Genomic DNA, 20960 nt, shown 5'->3' with positions numbered 1-20960 from the left:
ATTTAATGTTAAGGGACCACTTAAAAGAGAATGACAGTTACAGCTTAAAGTGCAGTTTTCTACTGATATTTTCTTTCAACTAACAAAAAAAATGTGTGTGTGTGGCGAGGGGTGTACAGTGGTTTATTTACCTTTTGGCTATGAGAAACATATTGCTGCAAACACACATTGCCACTGGGACTATTCCTCTCGATGTAATTACCCTAGGTTAATACCTTCTACACAACCTACAGAGGTGGATTAATTCATCTACACAACAATGTTCTCAATAGTTTTGATTACCAGTTGTGTACACTTGCACACATACAGTATGTAACATGAGAAAAAAGGTGATGGGTGATGTACAGTATATCCGGATGGCGTTTTCTTATTTTGTAAAATATCCTCTTTCTCACCCTTGAGTTAGTGGAAGGTGGGCTGAGACTGCCAGCAACAGCCCGTCTCTCAGCCGTCCCACTGAGAGGCCTCTCCTGGCAAACACAGCCCGACTGGGATGGAGGAACATCGGGTGTCTGCAGGTCTTGTAAGGTCAGGCTTTCTGGACTCTTCTGCTCATACTCACCACTGTCATCATGGCCTTCTGACTGACTGCACCTGTGTCCATAGAAAAGAAACAGTGGAGAAGGAATCAAGATGGGAGAAGAGGGGTCCAAATACATCATTATACACCAACTCTTTGTTACATCCTGCTGGCTGTAGGTGCACTCTGTACTACGAGAAGTTGTGTTGTAGCTAGCTATCGACGGCTGGTTCACTGTGTGTCTGAGTTCACGTCATGCACTTAGCTTACCTCAGTTTCTGTCCCACACTCTGCAGACTAAGCTCCGTCAATCGAAGCAGATTCCTCAAATTGACCACATCTTCGGTTAAACTCCTCTCGTTCTCAAACATTAGATTAATGCTGACGAGTACCGTTACATGTTAACTTCAGCTATTCGACAACGTGTCTTGACTTGCTTATGTTAGCTTTCAGTCGCTCAAGCAATATATCCAACATGTGGGAATGTTTGGAAAGGTCAAGAATATCCGCAACTAACGTTAGCTCATCAACATACTTACGTTTTAAACACGGCTACAGTAACGTTAGAGCATGGAAACTAGCAGCTAGCGTAGCTACGCTCGCTGAATGTAAACAAAGATGCTATATCAACAGGTGGCTAACTATCTTAGTTCACGTTATCGTTCGAATAAAAGCCAAATAAGCTACCAAACGACCAGACAGACAAAGTTTACGTTTTAAATGGAATATGAAATGTTATCGTACTGTCGCTATGAAAGTATAAAGACATGTATTTGAAACGTCTACTGAAATTTAAACTTTCCAGGCTATCCAGTGTAGATGTAGTAGAAGGCAAGGTAGCCGGAACAATTTGTATTTTTGGTCTCCGCCCACATCCTAGCAACGCGTTTTGTGATTGGATAAATTGAAGCTGTGTGTAAAGTGATTGGTGGAGAGGGTTATCAATGACAGTGGCCGCGAACACTGGCGCGTTCACTGGAACTGTCAAATTTACAACTGTAGTTTGGGCTCAGGAGAAATCACTGTTGAAACCTAAATTCTATGGTTGAAACATCAACTACAACCAAATACCAAATACAGCCAAATTTGAGCTAAAGTGGGCCGGAACAGTACAACCATTGCATAATAACCAATTAATAACAACTCAAAATGTGCCCCTTTCTTTTAGTGTAAATGAGGAAAGTACATAATGAACAATCTATTTACTAGACAGATGATAAACAGCCTGAGATATCTTAAGAAAAAGTATATATATGTTTAAATATGTCTGTTTTCTGGTCAGGATAGAAAATTATATATGTTGATAGTGGCACCAGATATTATTCCTTTATTATTATTATATCATGATTATTATTCCTTGCGCACTGAAAGGTGCTGTGAACACACCAAGCACACGGACTTCCCATTTAGGCTACATCTGTGAAGAAATAGGAACTGGTCCATTATTTGGGGAAAACCGGACACTTTTCAGTTATCTCCTTTTTGACAAAGACATTTTCCACTGATGGCTCATGCATGGACGGTAGCCTACACTTGACAGTGTGGAGCCTGTACGTAAGCATGTGTGATCGATAATAGCATATCCAGCATAAGGCCTGCTACTCTTATTAGGACCGTGCAATCCCCAGTGGACAAATAGGAAATATTGAAATTAATAACTTCTGCAAATTTCACACTTCACAGTCATCCAGTGGGCCAGACTGGACCCTTTGGCAGACTTGTTCTGGCCCTAGGGCCAAATGTTTGCCAACCCTGAACTACAGGCAGCAATTAAACATTGAATACACCACACAACGGTTCAAAATATCGGCTTTTATTTATCCTTTAACTAAACAGGTTCAGAAGTAACATGTCAACCTATATAATGATGTATAAAAATGTTATAAAGAAGAATCTCAAAAGGACAAGACAGACGTTACATGTATGTTCTTTGGCTACAGAAGCCTGCTAGAAGCCAGTGGTAGCAACATGTAGGCTGACACACTGGCTGAGGAGAGAAGCTTCAACTGACTACATCCGTATAATGAAGAGGTATCAATGTCAAAAAAGCTCTGTCCATTTTAACAAAAAAATAGAAACATCTCAAAAAAAGAGAAAGCCGCACTAACAGAATATTTACCTCATGCAATGACATACAGCAAATTAGTTTTCCAGTGATTGTTTTCTGACTCAGATTAAACAAGCAAGTGTAGCAGTAAAATGGACTACAAATGATTTTGCTCATAAAAAAAGCTTACATACAGTACATACATATGGTCCAAAGTAATGTGACAAATGTGAGGACCCGATATAAAAAATACTGAACAACAACACTGAGTGAATAACTTATATCTAAACATCCTGTCACGCTCCAAATGCAGCCCTATCCAATACAGTGACGTGTTAGAGCATATCCTGAGTATGTAGACTACAAGGTGAACTTGACTGTAAAAGCAAAGATCCAAGTACATTTTTGCACCCATCATACAAAGAAATTAAACGACCGATCAAATAAAATCATCACAATAATAATGCTGAAGCTCCCCTTTGTCAAGCAGTATGGTCCAAACATATGACTGACCAACACGTTTATCCAGGACTAACTTGCATAGGCAGCACAACAGAAAAACCAGAAAAATTCTTAATTATGGGAACTGGGTATACAACATTCATCTTATGCAGCACTTTATTTTAATACAACACCATCAGATAAAGTAAACTAAATAGGTCCTTAAAGATTTCAGTCAACAGTTAACAGTCATTTTAATCAATTTCAAATCAAAGTGTTTAAGGTTAAGCATTTAGATTAAGGCGGTGGCGCTTTAAAATAAAAAATACTACTACTATGAAAACATACACTTCTTATGAGGATGGGATTTTTCATAATCTCATTTAATTTTAAACTGGGATCTATAACCAACATAAAAAAAGGATTTAAAGAACTTTACCATGGGTGAAAATGCTGCAGCGTAGGAGCTAAAAAGCTCCAGTTATCGGTTCAAAATGAGATGACGGCCTAACAGATACAATTTGATACGTTCAATCCATAATTAAAAAGAAACGAAAATGCTTAACAGAAAAAAAGGGAAAATGAGAAAGTACAAGAGGGGGGTAAATACATGTAGCATAATTCTATTTAAAATGAAACATTTGCAGCAGCACATCGCTTTTGTTTTGAGTTTCTCCTGAACTGCTCACAAACGAGCACACATTCCAAAAAAACAACTGAAGGAGATGTCTGCCCGAGGCAACAAGAGGTACTCCTAGCTGGGACTAGAGAAGGAGGGGACACGTTTATTTACCAAATTGGTAAGAAAATAAATGATAAACAAACATGTAATTGTCCATTAAATGTAGTAGTGAAATAAAATAAACTATTTAAAGAAAGCAGGGATGCACCGAATCCAGGATTCGGCTGAATATTGGGCTTTTTAACGGGGTTCGGTTTCTGCCGAATCTCTAGAATTTTTTTCCACTGAACCGAACCCTACGCTTGCACTACACACGCTACGCTGGTCAACATAATGGCGCCGTCGTTGATTACAGGAAGGTGTTTACGTAGGTGGACCGTTCAATGCAGCAGGCTGTGAGAAAGTGAAACTGGTACTCGTGAGCAGATAAAGTGTTGTTTGGCAGTACTCTCAGTCAAAAGAAGGCCATTCAAGTCCAGCTACATATTCAATTTGCAATGCCGATTTGTCTCGTGGTGGCGAGGACCCTAAACAATACACATCATCGCTGCTGTTAAAACATTTGGTCCGAAACATCCGAAAGAATACGAGTTGTGCATGAAGGAATCTACAGACAGCAGCTAAAATGCAGCAACTTCAGGTACGGCAAAGGAAGGACTTCATTCATAACTTTACTTTGTTAATGGACTGAGGATGGGAGTAGGATTCGGTTTCGGCAGAATCTTAACCAGTGGATACGGCATTTAACCTCAAACATCTGGATTCGGTGCATCCCTAGAAGAAAGGTTCCCCTTCGCTCTTATCATCCAAGATTTACCATTTAATGCCTGACCAACTACATTCTGTCAAAAAAAGCTTACAGTTTCATGATTAACTGGTCTGGAAATGAAAAGCATATCACTGGATTAAAAATTAGGTACAATAACGATTCACTGAAAGCCTACAGGTGCAGTGCGCTAATCAATTGCTTCCCCCTGAAGAAATAGGGGTTGCTGTTAACGTAAACGAAAGTTAAAAGCATAATAACACAAATACGGTGTGGTATAATGACAATGCCTCATCTTTATCGATGAATTGTAATCTTTAAACACAGGAGGAAAAGACGTGTTTAAATGTGCACTGAACCAGTAGGCTTTGCAGTAAGCTGCTCCTGTCTAAACTAAACAAAAAGGCATAAATCATTTAATGCTCTGAACACAGGCTGTGTATACAAGTCCTTAGCACCGCCATTAACCTCCTGCAGGCGCTGGTTAATAGTCAGAAGTGATGAAGACACAGACAAGTCTAGGAGGCAGTGACTCCTTCCCACTCCACCAGGTACTGCACCTTGCCATCAAGGGTGACCCGTCGTGCCAGGACTTTGTACTTTTCCCCGCACGCCAGCCGCCCCGCTGCTCCGAAATAGCTGCTGATGGAGCTCTTGAGGTGGGAGAGCTGGCTGTTGGGGTCCATGCCGTGAACTATGTCTGTGGAGTGAAGCCCTGGGAGTGGGCTCAGCATCTCCGTAGCGGAGAGGTTTGGCTCTGCACGGCTAGGAGGGGGGATCTCCAGGTTGGGGGGCTGCAGGGCCCGTCGGGGCCGCCCACGTTTCCTCTTCAAGGGTGGAGCGGAAACAGGCATGATGCAGGCGGTCGTGCGGGTCTTGCTGGAGCTACAGAGGCTGGGGGTTGTTGGATAGGAAAAGAGGAAGTCAAAAAACTGATTTTAATTCTGAGGGCAATAACAAAAACAAAAGTATACATAGGGGAATTACAAAAAACGAGCGGCTGCACTTAGGCACAGCAGTGCATTGAGATGAATGCTAAAATTAGCATGTTTTCATGCTCCCAATGCCAACATGTGGATGTCAAACATTACACCGTATACAACAGATGGAAATTAGCATTGTGATAATGTGCATTGGTGCAATATATTTATGGTCACCGTCTGTTTTTAATAAACCAATAAATTAAAAGAAGCAGGTAATGTTAACCATGTTCAAAATCTTAATTTGCTAATTAGCACTAAACAAAGTACAGCCGAGGCTGATGGGAATTTGGGAAAATAGTTTTGAAGGTATGTAGTAGTAATAAAGTTTTCGATCAATTGAAATTGTGACTTGATGACAGAGAAAAATGTAAGGGAAACATCAATGTTTCTACCAAACTTAATGTTAATCCATTAAACAGTTTAAGAAATTTCCCTCAAAAAACCCAAATGACAACCTCATGGTGGCACTAGAGGACAAGTCAGGAGATCCATAAAGTTATTCTGGAAAGTACAACATGTCATAGCACACATCCCAATAGTTGTTTAAATATTTGAGCCTGGACCAAAGCCACAGATCGACAGACAGAATGACTGACACTGCCCTCCATAGAACCATAGATATAAAAAGGGTTAGATGTTGCAATTCCATAGCAGGCAAACCTGGACTGTCTTGAAATGCTAGTTGAGGTAGTTTCTGTGGTGCTCAGGGCTCCTATTGATTCCACATCTGAAGACAGCAGAGACCTCTCACTCCTAGTGTTGTTGGGGCGGTAAAATGAGCATTAAAAAAATAAAATAAAAAAATAAAACATTATACACAGGACAGAAACATGCTGCTGAAAGTTAGTTTAACTCGCTGTACATAAAACTGAATGAATAAATTACATCAGTCAACAGAGTACATTAATCTGCGAAAACTTTGATAATCAATTAATCGTCGTAATCAATCAAGCAAAAATACTAAGGACAACACAAGCACTTTAAAGACATCACCGTGGGCTGATGGGATCAAAAGAAAATGAAAACAGCTGTTAGTTGCAGCCTGAACAGTACGGTAGCTTCACCACTTACTTGATAGAGGTTAAGTGATCCAATGTGTGGAGCTCCAGAGGCCTTCTTACTTCCTGTCAAAGACAAGAAAACATTTTTCTCTCAGTGGGTTTCCTTTTACTTTAACAGTTGCTCTATATCCCCAGAAATAGTTAGTTTGAGAGCTTGTGAGCTCAGACCTATACATAGGAAGGCAACAATACCTGCACCTCTCAACAACTATGTACACACCCAGCTCACGCCTACACCCCCCCCCACACCCCCCACCCCCCCGCCTACACCCCCCACACACACACACACCCAACCCCCACACAGCTCACGCCTACACCCCCACACACACACACACACAACAAACCCCCACACAGCTCACGCCTACACCCCCCACACACACACAGCACACGCCTATACACACAGTTCACGCCTACACCCCCACACACACACACACACACACACACACACACACACACACACACACACACACACAACCCCCCACACAGCTCACGCCTACACCCCCCCCACACACACACAGCACACGCCTATACACACAGTTCACGCCTACACACCCCCACACACACCAACCTGGGATAAGAGTTCACTGTGTTGTGGTTTAGCCAGAGTCTCCAGAGAATGTGCTCCTTGCTTCCTCTTTTTCTTCTTCTTTTTCTTCTTCTCTGTGCCATTGGTTAAAGTACTGCAAGCTCTAGAGCAACAACATTTCACAACAGTTTTGCAAGTAATGACTGTGTGCATTGATAACACTACAACTGTTAAGCAGTCACAAATGAAAGAAATTACATGGTGCATTAAAAACACTGCTTTTTTTTAATGTTGTATTAGTTTGTCATTTTACACCATCAGTCCAACACAAGCTGTTCAAATTCAAAAAGGCTTACAATGAATGGGTGGATGTCCCACCCAGAAGTTTGAAAACCTTTAACTTCAGAACTTTAAAGGTCCTATGACATGCTGTGTTTTGGATGCTTTCATATAGACCTTAGTGGTCCCCTAATACTGTATCTGAAGTCTCTTTTATATAGACCTTAGTGGTCCCCTAATACTGTATCTGAAGTCTCTTTTATATAGACCTTAGTGGTCCCCTAATGCTGTATCTGAAGTCTCTTTTATATAGACCTCAGTGGTAGGCCTGTCGCGATAGTCAATAAATCGAGTTATCGCACGATAAAAAAAAATTAGCTCGATAATTTTTCCGGCCGCGATAATTTCCATTTGCATGCTTGTTTGTTTTCCTCGTCTCTCTCTACCAAAGAGACTGGAGGACCACTCTCGGTTCCTTAGCGTAACGAGGAGTGAACCCTCTTGTCAGTCGCATGGTCTTTGTGGGGGCGGGACTGCGGACAGAGAGACAGAGACAGAAAACGCTAGTTGAGAGTTGGAGCAGGGTTTCCGCAGCACTTTGCAGTTAAAGGCGCCGTCAAAAAGAAAGTAGGCCTATATGAGGCGATATCCACCGTGTTATTTGGCGTCTCGTTTCTCCCTTTCAATCCAAACCACACAGCTGACAACCTGCAGGTGGAGACTGTGGAGACGGGCTCGGACATACCGCCGCTGGTCAGTCTGAGAGCGGTTTCAGGAAAGTGGCTGCATGTTTCCGACAATGCACAGAACATTAACGGTACAAGCCTACAGCTGTCCGCGGACACAGAGTGTGGAAAGTATGTCAGAGTTGCACCTGTGTGTGTGTGTGTGTGTGTGTGTGTGTGTCGCCCGCCCCCACGAAGCTCCGACCTGAAGAGGAGCAGAAGCCGCACCCGCCCGCAAAATGAAGACTGAAAAACAGAACTATTTTGGTACATTTACTCGCCATGTGGCAGATAGCCATACAGATAGATTTAATTTATTAATTATATATTATTTAAATTTAATATTTAGAGTTAAATAATTGTAAAATGTAGTACAGAGTCTGTAGTCTGAGAACTTACCGTGTCAAACACGCAATTCCACAACTGTACATCAGCGTGAAAGACGACATACTAAAGGAGATCAAAGACATGTTCTGGATATTTAAAATGTCTTCCAGTTCCAGTGTTAAATATTATTTAGAAATAAAAGTGTATTGATCTTTGAAAAGGTGTACCTGTATTATTATGCCATTATCATTATATTAGATGCAAATGGTCTCTCGATGACAATATTATCATTTATCGCAATAATTTCTGGGACAATTTATCGTCCAGCAAAATTTGTTATCGTGACAGGCCTACTCAGTGGTCCCCTAATACTGTATCTGAAGTCTCTTTTATATAGACCTTAGTGGTCCCCTAATACTGTATCTGAAGTCTCTTTTATATAGACCTTAGTGGTCCCCCAATACTGTATCTGAAGTCTCTTTGCCAAAATTCAGCCTTGGTGCAGAATTACAGCCACTAGAGCCAGTCCCACAATGAGCTTTCCTTAGGATGTGCCATTTCTGTGTCTGTAGCTTTAAATGCTATTGAGGAGTAGGAGGGGGCAAGGTGGAGAGTGGGGGTGTGGCCTTGACCATCTGAGCTTTCATTTTCTCAAAGGCAGAGCAGGATACCCAGGGCTCGGTTTACACCTATCGAGCCACTGGGGGACCATAGGCAGGCTGGGGGAACACATATTAATGTTAAAAAACCTCATAAAGTGACATTTTCATGTCATAGGACCTTTAAATGTAGGTTTTCCCATCTTACCTCATGCCAGACAGAGCCTTGGTGGACTTGCATCCTTTGATAGTGATCTCATGTGAAGCCCTCTCCATCACTCTGCTGGTTGGCTCATCTGAGTTGGGTGGAGCAGGAGGGAAACGGATCCTCAGCCCAAACAAGTGCTTCTTTTTCTTAACTTCCTTCCCTGACATGAACCTGGAAGAGAGACAAGGAGAAAGGGTAATGACCGGTAGAAATGCAAAAAGTAAAAAATAAATAAAATAAAACCAAGACAGTTGGGAGTTAAGAAAAAGACATGGTTGAACACTTTGAGGCCATCGTCGGCAAAAACAACGTTTTTGTATTGGGGGAGGGACATATTAGGCAAGGGTCTGGGGGGTGCTCCCCAGGAAAATTTGAGCGTTGAAGACTTTATTTCCTGCATTCTGGTGAATTGTTATGGACCAATTTGTGCCTTGTCTGCATCAATTTAATCGTGAACTGAAATGTCTTAACTTATGTAAAAGAAAACAAAATTCAGGCGATAGAAGATATAGTGGAATATAATGCAGTAAGGCTCTCAGACGTTCTGTATTGCTTTAAAATATTCTCATGTAGATCAGCATTTCTTATTTAATGTTATCACTACTGAGTCATCACACATGTAAGCATGATTTATTCCTCCCTCCATTTGTGTCTTTTGCTCAAGGAAATAACCTCTCTAAATGTGCCTGTGGCACATTTTCACGTCAATTAATATATTTTAAATAATTTAAAAAAACCTGGACTTTAGCAGTAATCTTGCAGAAACAAATATAAGCTATTAATGTTCAAAACTGTCTGCACATTCAAAAACACATCAAACATATCTGTTTTGGAATGATTCCCACATGATTACGGATGTTACTGAACTGAAAACAAGAATACAACACATTTTGGTCATGAATGATTAAAGCCTTGATTAAAAATCAATCAGAACTTGTTGAAGCTTCTAAATTATTCTAGAAAACCAAAAAAACTTTAGTTTAAAAAAAACTTTAGTTTAAAAAAAACTACGCACTAACCATTCGACAGTTGAAATCACATGAATTCTCATTTCAACACAATGGTTTTATTCTTGTGCTTTTGAGTACATTAATGGTCTATGTTGTGAAATTGCCAACTGAGTAGGCCTACGATTCGGGGGAAATATGAGTCACGATTTTTTAACTTAGAATTGATATCAAGATCACGATTTCTTTTAGCAAATTGTGCATCACCACAAGCCTGTAAACATAGAGGCTTCAATGAATAAAGAAATTAAGTACATAACTGGCCATTTAAGTACAGTAGGCTACCAAAAATAGTGACATAACACATTGAACTAAATATGGCCCTGATACAGGATCAACAGGGTGAACAGGGGTGAATCGAGATCACGATTTTATAACGATTTATCGTGCAGGCCTAGCCTGACGTGGTCCTACTCAGATTCTAGTCCGACCTCGAATATTGTGGGCGGGGCTAAGTTCGGCTGGCATCCAGGCTAGTGCAGGCCTACAACTGAGCCCTTAGCTAAAACCAAGACTTAACATAGCCCGTTTAGATTAACGGTCAGAAAATTTCTATTTTTAAAAGTAATGTAAGACAATTACTGGAAAGATGACAATATCTATTGTCTATTGAACTGTACAATAAGCATAGCTTGCAAATACCTATGTACAAAGCTTTGAAAGAACAAAATGTCCTTGTCCTTCCTGTTGATCATGAGTAAAATGTTCTATGTAACCATTGCAAAAGGTCTGAAACTTACATGTGACCAAATATAACAGTGCAGCCCATTTAAGATGCAAGTTCTCAAAACAGTCTAAGCCAAGCCAGGAGATGAAATCCACTGAAAGATGGCCTTAAAATAATAACTGCACATGACTTTCCGTTAGTAAAAAACACCAATGTTATTAATTTATCTCTGGGAAATTGATATTAAATATTGGAAATCCAGTCAAATATGGCTCTTTTTAAAAAACAGCCTCCGTTTACGATTCCCAGATATTTCCCAGCTCTCTAGAATTCGGAGACATGGGACATTAAATAAATAACATTATCCAAAGAACCTTTTGTGTTTTTCACTGAAAGAAATTAATTCTTCACCGATCTTTTTTTTTTTACGATCCACAAGGTCGAGTTTAGCCTTATAAATGTGACATAAAGCCGCGTGGTTCAGTCAACTCTGTCCAATGGTCAGCCGAAGCCACGTCTCTACCCTCCTGAGGGCACTGAAGCTTTGTTCAGCTTCTGCGGATGACGCAGGCATTACTAGAAGCCAAGCACACGAGAGCTTCCACTTCCCCGGGAAAAAATATACTATGGTCCTTTGACTATAGTATATAACTCTTACCTGTTTGTCTCTCTCTCCCTCTCTCTGTGCCTCAATGACCAGTACTTCCAGCATTAAGTTTACTTAGTTTTTTAGTAAGATTTTAACTGCCATTACAATTAGGCCTGTCGTAATATGCAATAAATCGCATGATAAATAAAAATGAGCTCGATCATTTTTAAATGGAAATTATTATTTATTGTTTTTGATTGTTTGGTTTTTATTCCAGTGCATTTTTTGTTAACATCAACTGAGAGTCTATTTTATTTATTGTTTTTGGTTGTTTTGTTCATTTATTGTGGATATTTAAAATGTCTTCCAGTTCCAGTGTTAAATATTCTTTAGAAATAAAAGTTTGCATTTGTCCTTATTATAGACAAATGCACGGGTCCAAAAAAAAAGGGGAAAACCCCCCCCCCCCCCCCCAAAAACCCAAAACACCCCCCAAAAGTATTTAAAAACAAAAAAAGGGATAACTTACATGCTGCTGTTGTTGTTTAATGCTTCCAGAACACATTGATATCGCTCTGATCTGGGAGTGTTGGCGAGCTGCAGACACGGGGGGGGGAGAAGGTCACCAAACAGGAAAGACAGGGTGCAAGAAAAGAAAAAAGGTAACTCAGTAAATCAACACCATATGGTTTCAAAAACTAATTTGGCAGCCAGGGATAATTCAAAAATAATGAACCCTCAAGAACAAGCTAACAATGTGGTTTTCTAGTCTCCAATTAACTTGAGATGTATTGGTGCATTAAGCAGATACACAGTCTGGAAACCGTTAAGGTGCAACAGGTTGCCAATTCTTAACATCCTGTGCCAAATCAAAAACATACTTACACAAATACAATAAGTGTCTTCATGTTCAGTAGAAAACTCAACAAAAAAAAAACACTACTGTGCAAAGAACACAAAAGAGTGTGGGAGTGTGTGCGTGCATTACAAATTAAAGTTAGTGAATAGTCACATGTAACTTAATGAGTAGTGTCCTCACCTCCCCCAGCTGCAGCAGCTCCCAGGTATCATTGATGTACGACATCAGGTCCATCTCAGAGTCAAAGTACTTCTTCTTGTGGATCACACTCAAGTTGTACAGGCTCAGGTGTGTGACATCCTCCCTGAAACATTTCAGTAAAAACTGTGTTTTCTGTACTCTTAGTCTGGTTCCAAAATAATATTAAAAACAAAAATGCAGGAATTGAGAGAGGCGATAAGGCACAGCTATTGTAAAAAAACAAATAAGATACATATCTAAAAAGGCACTACTTTGGGAAGAAGGGAAACCACATCATCGTTTATTAAATCGTATACCGTTTAAGGAAGGCTATCTGTTTCAACGCTAAATATACATCTTCAGATTTACTTACCAGCTAAGAGGCAGTCGGCTGAGGAACTCTGATCCACCATTGCAAACGGAACAAATAAACAGATAAAACCTGAAGTTACACAAACACAAAAACATGTCATCTTGTTATGCTGCAAAATGAGTTGGTGACCACAGGACATATTTAAACAATTGTTGAACAGATGACTGGATGTTCAAGGTGTCCAAATAATTTAATCAGACCCCCCCCCCCCCACCGCCATTGTGAAACACACAGTGGTATTCACACCTATCTCCATAGAGCATGGGCATCTGTAAGCAATGTAGACACGCCTCATGGAACCACTGCTCACACTCGTTACACTGCAGCATCTTCAGGTACCAACTTCAAAGAAAAAAAAGAGAATTGTTAGTTGTACCAGGGTATATAAAAAAAAATAAAAATAAAAAGGAAATTGTTTACCGTGTGTTTTTTAAAGTATGTAACATGTTACTCACTCTCCTGGACCTCCACAGTAGCAGTAGCACTGTTGGATATTAGTCTTGTGGCCCTGGTTCCAAACCAGTTCGTCCAAAATGTATGGGAGGGACAGGTGCAGCCCTATATGCTCCTGCTGCTCGTGCGGCAGAAAACCTTTAGCAGAGGCTCCCCTCTGGAATCCACACAGACAAAAAGCATGTTTACCCAAACATAAAACTATGTACACATATTAGGTATATACGATCGGGGTGTGCAAAAAATAAAATAAAAATCTATTCACATTGCAATTCAAGCTCTACCGATTCAAATTTGATTCATAGAATTCCAAAAATCTATATATTTTTTTTCCTTTCGTTTTGTAATGGCGTGTATACTATTGTCCTGAAATGAGTTCAGCTCACCATTCCCATAGATGGTGCTGCGTCAAATTCACACCAACGCCTGGGCCCTCTTGTCATAATCAGAAGAAGAACGAGTGCAGCGGAAGTAGTTTAGTCGGCGCGGAAAACGGAAAACCTCACAGAAAGAATTATTCAACCTGTTCCATCCTCATTGAAGGCGAGAGTTTTGGGCACATTTCGGCTTTTATAACCTCGAGGGGAAGACGGAACTTGATAGGAATTATGCTATATGCAGGATTTGCAAAGCAAAAGTTAAGTATTTTGGAAACACCACAAACCTGAGAACTCCCATGGTACGCCATCACCTGGAGATTAACATTAAAGACGTGGACGAACGACAACCTAAAGTACCTAACATGCCGGTCAACCAACGCACTCTTTCATTGCTGCGAACTCTGAACGAAAAGCTATTTTTATTCAACAGTTTTACTTGAATTAAATGTATTTGAAAGCTGGCCAAAGCTTGCCACTTGGCAGTTTTTATTTGCAAAAGTTTGTATTTTTGTATGAAGACATATAAAGTAATATCAGACTACGTTTAGTTTGTTGGGTTTCTTTTCTTTTAAATTGTATGACTACTGCAATCACATGGGAAAAGTAATTACATTTAAATTTTTTGTAGTTTATAGTTTTTTGTTGTTTGTTTCTTTTAATCGGTAATCGTTTTTGAATCGAAAGTCGATTTTGAATCAAATCTTGAGTCTAAAAATCAATACTGACTCGAATCGTGACATTTTCTGAATCGTGCACCCCTAATATACGACATTGACTCCAAAGATGGTTTTGGACTCTATAGTCTCTTATCGCCATTGTGCTTTACTGTTAAAGCAGAGCAAATAATGAGTCTCACAAAATAGCAGGGCTGTAGTACTTGAGACACTTTTCTGTTGTCTCGGACTCGGTCATTGGACTCACCAAATATTGTAGTTGGCCTCGACCAAGTCCAGCACCATATGCTTTTGTTCTAAAGTAACTTCCTCCTTCAAAACAAAACCATTGATGAAGCACGCTCGTTCAGAAAACAGGTATTATTAATTCAAAATCCTTCTGGAACCGGCGTCGAGATCGGTCGCCCGGTACACCCCTGGCTGCATCATATGCCTCAATCATCAGGCATCGATCATTTTCATTTTGGCCACAGACACAATGTCAGCGAGCACTTTGTACTGTGAATTCTTCAGGACAAGTTCAAGAATGGGAACATTTCCATTTGATGATTGAAGTAAATAATATGGCCTAAATTGATCCTATAATGTGTTACTCTGCACTTGCTTTTTGATTATTACAAATAATAAAGCAAAATGATCATCTTAAAATAGAAGATATACTGTCTCTCACTTCACATACATTATGAACAGGGAAGTAAGTGGTCTTGAAGAGGATTTTTTTTTTTCTCCTCCGTTTCAGTATTGACTTGGACCTCTTTGGACTCGATTAGTCCTGGTCTTGGACTCGACAAAGGTGGACTTGACTACAGCCTGCAAAATAGCGATCAATACTACATAAAGGTTTCATGCATTTATACCCAAAACAAAAGCTGTACCTTAGGTATAGAAGTGAGCACACACTCTGAGCAGAGCCACTTGTCATCAGAGTCAATGACAGAGGCATCAATGATGGGGGTGTGGCACAGCTGATGGTAGCCTAAAAGACAATGAACACATTTACATGCAGCTGCCATCTACTGGATCACTCTTTGAAGAAGACAAATTCCCTTAATGACCAGAGATTAGAGATCAATAGGTAGATGTACAAAGAATGGAATAAGTAAGAAAACATAAAAGAACCGCACTATCTGCTTTGTTCAATGTTAGTTATAAGAGCATCAGGGACAATGGACGGTACCTTGTCCACACTTGTCACAAATGACAATTTCATTGGGTTCATCTGAAGTTTCGTCTTGGCATATAGAGCACACAATGTCATCATCCTCATCTTCATCATCTTCATCCCCTGAAATGGACAAAAATATTGTGACAGAGGAAAGGCTAACTTAGCACCTCAAATAGTGTTTAAAATTCATGTGCTTATTGATAGTAGTGCCAACTAGTGCTGGGCGGTATACCAGTTCATAGCGTATACTGGTATTAATTTCCCGAATTATATGAATTTTTCCATATACTGTAATACCGGTGCATTGCCAAGGAGAGCGCTCCAGCAGAGGTAAACGGCAAGTGATTTGAGAACGGGACGCCTGTTAACTGCATACCCTTCTCAGTCACGGTAGTAACTTTATAACAATTAATAACCCACAACTAACTCTTCAACAGCATAAAACACCATAGCACACAATTTATGAGACAAACAGTTTGTAACATTAATAATTGTACATTCACAAACATTTTGAAATGGACAAATAAACGATTGTTGTAACACAGTAGCCACCTGAGCACCTCAAATAGTGTTTAAAGTTCAAGTGCTTATTGAAAATAGTGCTGCCATGTGCCAACTGTAGATTATCCCGATTAATCCTGAAACAACGTTTCTGAAAAGACTCATTCAATGAAAATGAATGTCTCTTTTCAGAAACTGTGCTCTCAATAGTAATAATACCAGGCTGCTGTACCCGTAACCACACCCACAGTCACTACGTTTACATGCACATAATATTCCAGTTTTTGCCTTTATTCCGAAAAAGACAATATTCCGACTAAACTTTTTACATGGCTAATGAAAGTGAATATTCCAATAATATTCCCGTTTACATGTAGCCATGCAAAATACGATTTTTTCAAAGTTGACCAGCAGTGGTGGACTTGTTGGACCATGTGAACACAGCTTCCCTCTTTCATTCCTTCAGCCAGTTTCTTGAAAAGGTCGGCATAGCGATGTGTGTGAATATCAAAAAAACTGTTGATATCCAAGTCTTTGATAATGTTTAAAAGTAGCTTCTTATCGGGTCTGCAGCCTTGCAAACTGTTGGCTGGTTGGTTTGTTTACAGCAACCATAGCAACGCACAAAGCTGACCATAAGCTTTAAAACAGGCAAGAGGCCGTAAGCCTGTGGTAAAACCCCAGATTGAGACACATATTCCGAATGCACTGTATACATGTCCAAAGAATGCCTCTAAAACCCAAATAATACCGGAATATCCCACATGTTTTAATTGGAGAATGCTATATTCGAAAAAAGGCCTTATACAGAATATCCAGACGGAATATGCTGTTTACGTGACCCGCTTCAAATTCGGAATAATAGTGTAATATCAGTGTGCATGTAAACGTACTGAGTGATGGCAGGGTTTAGTTAAACACTGCAAGTGCATTTTTACTGCAGCAAAAGTGAGAACTTCAACCACTGGGGGTCAGCAGAAAACAAGGCATTTTAACCAGCACTACACTGTGTACATACAGCTGTGCAGCAACACGTGGATCAGCTCAGTAGCCAAGCTCGAAAAATACATATACAATCAAGTAGTGGATATTTGTCAAGAAATGTTAAAAATGTTTAATCCCTCAAAAATCATGTTATGCCTTATTATGAAGCTAATCTGTGTCATATTCACATTCTAACTGACTGAGCTAGACGCCAGCCTCTCTGTGCATCTACCCTATGCTCATCTGGACTTGTGTTGTCTGATGACGGACACTGGACAGTTTAACTGCCAGCAACAAGAGTAGGGAGATAAGTAAGGCAGAAGGCGGCAAAATTACTATTAAACTGTACAGAACCCAAGGTGCAGTTGCTGAGAGTCAATACAATAGCATATCTTCCTTTCAAATACCTGCAAATGATCAAGGACTGCCTTTTTATTCAATAGTGAGCTCCACATATTTCACAAACAAGTAGATCTTGAAGTTGAAGGAACTAACCTGTCTGGATATCCTTCCACAGAACCCAGGACTTTGACCGATCCTCAAAAACCACAAAGCATCGCTGCTTGTCCCGATCTATCTGAAGGAGGGAAAAAAAAGAAAAAAAAGATGAATGTCTTCCTAAACACTACACGGTTCTTAAAGCCTAAATAGCGCCCAGGCATCCCACATCGTCACACTAGTCCAGTAATATATTATATGTTTCGTGTCACATAAGACTCAGGTAGACGCTGTCCTATCTGCTAAGTATAATCTAAATATTAACCTCCGCCCACACCAAGCGACTTTCAAAGTCCTCAGATTGCTGTACTGTTCACACTACACAACTAGCTCTCTCGTAATTTTCTGTCAACAGTATTTGTGGTTTTCACACTACATGACCATGTTGTTCCAAAAATGGATGTCCACCAGAAACAAGCACTCCAAATTGTTGGTGCGCCCGATTTGCAGTGATAAAACAAAGAAGAAAGGGACAAGAAGAGTTAGGTGGGGTTATCGTTGGCACAAGTGTTCACTAAATATACTATTTATAGACGTTTCCTCTAGGTGCAACAACTTTGGACTGTGGTGCAAATGCAACACACACACACACACACACACACACACACACACACACACACACACACACACACACACACACACACACAGAGTAAAGTTCCTATTGTTACAGGTAACCCCTCCCCCAGGTTTCCCCTCAACACATTCACACAAAAGCGTGATTTACGGTTGTGCGGAGGATCTACGCAGAGCTTTCACCGTAGCCTACATAAGTGGCCTGAAGTTTATACTTGTGCGTTGGGGAGTGTGCGTCGAGCGGCGTGTGTGTGTGGGGAGTGTGTAGTAAAGCGAGGGAGAAGTGAGAGAGTGGCGGTGATTAGCTTTGGAGCGAGCGACTCTAGAGGCATAGTGAGAGGAACAAAGTGTCTCCCATGTGCTTTCTGACCAAGGTGGGAAATCTGTAGCAGGAAAAGTTAACCCTCTCCTTGATTTCATGTCGTTTCTGGTGATGGAGAACCAGGAAATGAGTCGGGGGAAACACGACGGCGAGCTCCAAAAACTGTCAGTGAGTGGAGAATCAGGCGAGGTCCAAAAACTGAAATCATGTCAAATGTATGCACTTGAAGGCCTCGTTAGGGCTGTTTCCTGTGTTTTGCGTATCTGGTGTGCTGGAGTATGTGGTGGTACTGTGAAATAAAAACGAATTTTTGTAGCAAAAGGAGTGTTTCCCTCACACTAACCTTGGTGATTGTCCCCAAGTAGAACAAGCCATCTGACCACCGGGCCAAGACGTCCTGTCCCTCTGTGAACCTGTCAGACATGTCGTCCTCTCCATACTCCCCCCTAGCAGAAAGGCTTGAGGGGGACAAGGACACAGCCTGCTGCTGCCGCTGGGGGAGAGCTCTGTGATGGACAGACAGGTGATCCACAACCCCTGAGTCTCTGAGGTGGGGGCGGCGGCAGGGAGAAAGAGAGATGAGAGACAACAGGAAATGAGATTAATCATTATTACTGTACTTTCAGGAGACACGTCAATCCCTGCATTATTATCACCAATTCCAAGTCTGCGTGCTGCTGACAGTGTGCTGGGCATTTCATTTAACAAGCAATAAGTATGTAGGCAAATAGATGTAACAACGCATAATAATGATAACTTTATTGAGAGTAATGGTAAAAATGCCAGTACAAGATGGGCTAAGCTTTTCACACAGGCTGTTTTTTTTTTTTTTATAATTCAAGTCAATTTTATTTATATCACAAATTTGCCTCCAGGGACTTTACAATCTGTACAGCATAGGACACCCTCTGTCCTTAGACTCTCGATAATGATACCTCTGCTTTGTGGCTTAAAAATAGGAATACTACAATCCACACTATGGTTTTGACCATCAATGAAATTCCTTTCTAACAGCCAACAGGAATTATATGCAGATATATCTGAATCTCTACTGAAATACTGTCATCATAAAAAGGATATATGGTGTGGTTATAGAAGATCTTAAAAAAAAACAAAAATAAAAAAAAAACACAATGGCTGAAAATGAAACGCATGCCATTTCCCCTCCAGTGGATACACACAACAGGTGATTCTACTCATAATTAGTGCTAATTGGTAATTAACCACAGCCATGCAGTCAGTAAGATGGCTGCAGGTCAATGCTGAGCATTTCTATAGCCTTTCCGACATCAAAAACTAAAGTAAACGCAAAGATTGCTATACATTTTGAACACACAGCTACATATGAACTGACAACTGGATGTCAGTGTCATCTATATTTACACCACATGTGTATCTTTCGTTGCAAAACATTCATTAAGTTAGAGATTGTAGATTTTTTTTTCTATTTCCATTAGCCAATGCCTGTACATCCGAGATTCCCTTTGTTCGAATACTGAGTAAAAATGGTCAATATTTGCCCCTAGCGAGGATAAAGGGACAGCTTGAGAGAACACTGAATACTGAAATGTCTTGTAATATGAAAAAGCTAGCAGCCAGGCCTGGTTGTTAGCATGAATAACCCACATGAAAAGCGGTAACCCCGGAGAGGTCGCTGACCGTCGGACCCACACCCCCCGAAAAGGAGGAAAACATGATGACAACAATACCTCATTCGGTCACCTCCGCTTCTTCAACAAATGACTCGTACAACAACAAAAAACTGAATGGGAACGACCGCTGTTATCCCGCTTCTTCTGCAGTTGAATCTATTTCAAAAGTATATCGCGGAAACTTGCGGGGCTCTGGCCTTCTTCAGAAGATAACAAACGGTTCATTTTCCCCAAGCACGTTCGCCATTTTGGTTTCCCGCTGATGATCGGGGAGTGCATTATGGGAAGCGTTAGCTAAAGAAATGCAGTTTAAAATAAAAAAAAATAAAAAAATCAGAAACCGTCACTAAATTGGTTTAAAAATGAATTAAATAATTATTTTTCTCTACAAATACTAGCTGATTCAAACCAGCTAATACAAAAAAAAATGTTCTATGTCTCAATTTGTTAAGTTTTGAATAAGACACAATGTTTTGGCCTGTATTATTTATTCATTTAATTGGATCTGCTAGAAAAATGACTCATTTACTGATAGGCTCTCAAAATACAAATGATGTGTGCTATATTGATATATTCGGCTGTGTACAGAAACCTAATTGAGGATTGTTACATGCTGGAAAGTGATAATGCAATGCGATCATGTAATGCCTTGCCTTAGGTATATTTACTTTCATTATGTATAGTATTACATTACATATGACTCAAATCCTGATGTCATAAATTCCAAATTATCATCTGATCTTCAGTTCTTGCATGACTGGTTGAAAAAGAACCACATGACCATCAGTGTAAAGAAAACTGAATGTATGTATTTTCACTCACCCAGAAAGTATTTCTTTCACTGATCCTATTACTTATGACTATGACTTACAAATATCTCGGTGTGCTACTTGATACACACCTTACATACCGGGAACAC

General features: G+C 40.2%; 2 protein-coding genes across 3 annotated transcripts in view; both read right to left on the bottom strand.

The window, feature by feature from the left end:
- Positions 1-1383, bottom strand: part of ccdc18 (coiled-coil domain containing 18) — a 28009-nt gene extending 26626 nt beyond the window's left edge. The window contains exons 1-3 of one of the 2 annotated variants that reach the window (XM_039816501.1): positions 1060-1383; positions 791-901; positions 396-594 (exon numbers count right to left, since the gene is read on the bottom strand). In XM_039816501.1, coding sequence (XP_039672435.1) covers positions 396-594; positions 791-891 — 300 coding nt within the window. In that variant the 5' untranslated portion in view covers positions 892-901; positions 1060-1383. Of the gene's footprint in view, positions 1-395; positions 595-790 lie in introns of both variants that reach the window. The other variant, XM_039816500.1, reaches the window with a different exon arrangement.
- Positions 1384-4228: 2845 nt separating this feature from the next.
- mtf2 (metal response element binding transcription factor 2) lies at positions 4229-20314 on the bottom strand. Its single transcript, XM_039816366.1, has 15 exons — positions 20099-20314; positions 18733-18934; positions 17492-17573; positions 15524-15631; positions 15222-15322; positions 13295-13449; positions 13086-13181; positions 12840-12908; positions 12467-12590; positions 11957-12024; positions 9165-9335; positions 7069-7189; positions 6511-6563; positions 6100-6192; positions 4229-5350 (listed from the first exon to the last, which is right to left on the bottom strand). Exons 1-15 carry the CDS (start codon positions 20101-20103, stop codon positions 4975-4977), a joined length of 1824 nt encoding a protein of 607 aa, XP_039672300.1. The 5' UTR covers positions 20104-20314; the 3' UTR covers positions 4229-4974.
- Positions 20315-20960: the final 646 nt, after the last annotated feature.

The sequence above is a fragment of the Perca fluviatilis genome, chromosome 11 (assembly GCF_010015445.1).
Source record: "Perca fluviatilis chromosome 11, GENO_Pfluv_1.0, whole genome shotgun sequence".
Classification (NCBI taxonomy): domain Eukaryota; kingdom Metazoa; phylum Chordata; class Actinopteri; order Perciformes; family Percidae; genus Perca; species Perca fluviatilis.
Note: the sequence above shows the minus strand (reverse complement) of the source record. Positions and strands in the feature narration are given on the sequence as shown.

Coding starts and splice junctions, on each gene's coding strand:
- mtf2 (XM_039816366.1), bottom strand. Junction 15,632..17,491: donor GTGGAAGGATATCCAGACAG/GTTAGTTCCTTC, acceptor TGTCCATTTCAG/GGGATGAAGATGATGAAGAT. Junction 12,025..12,466: donor AGCTGCTGCAGCTGGGGGAG/GTGAGGACACTA, acceptor CCGTGTCTGCAG/CTCGCCAACACTCCCAGATC.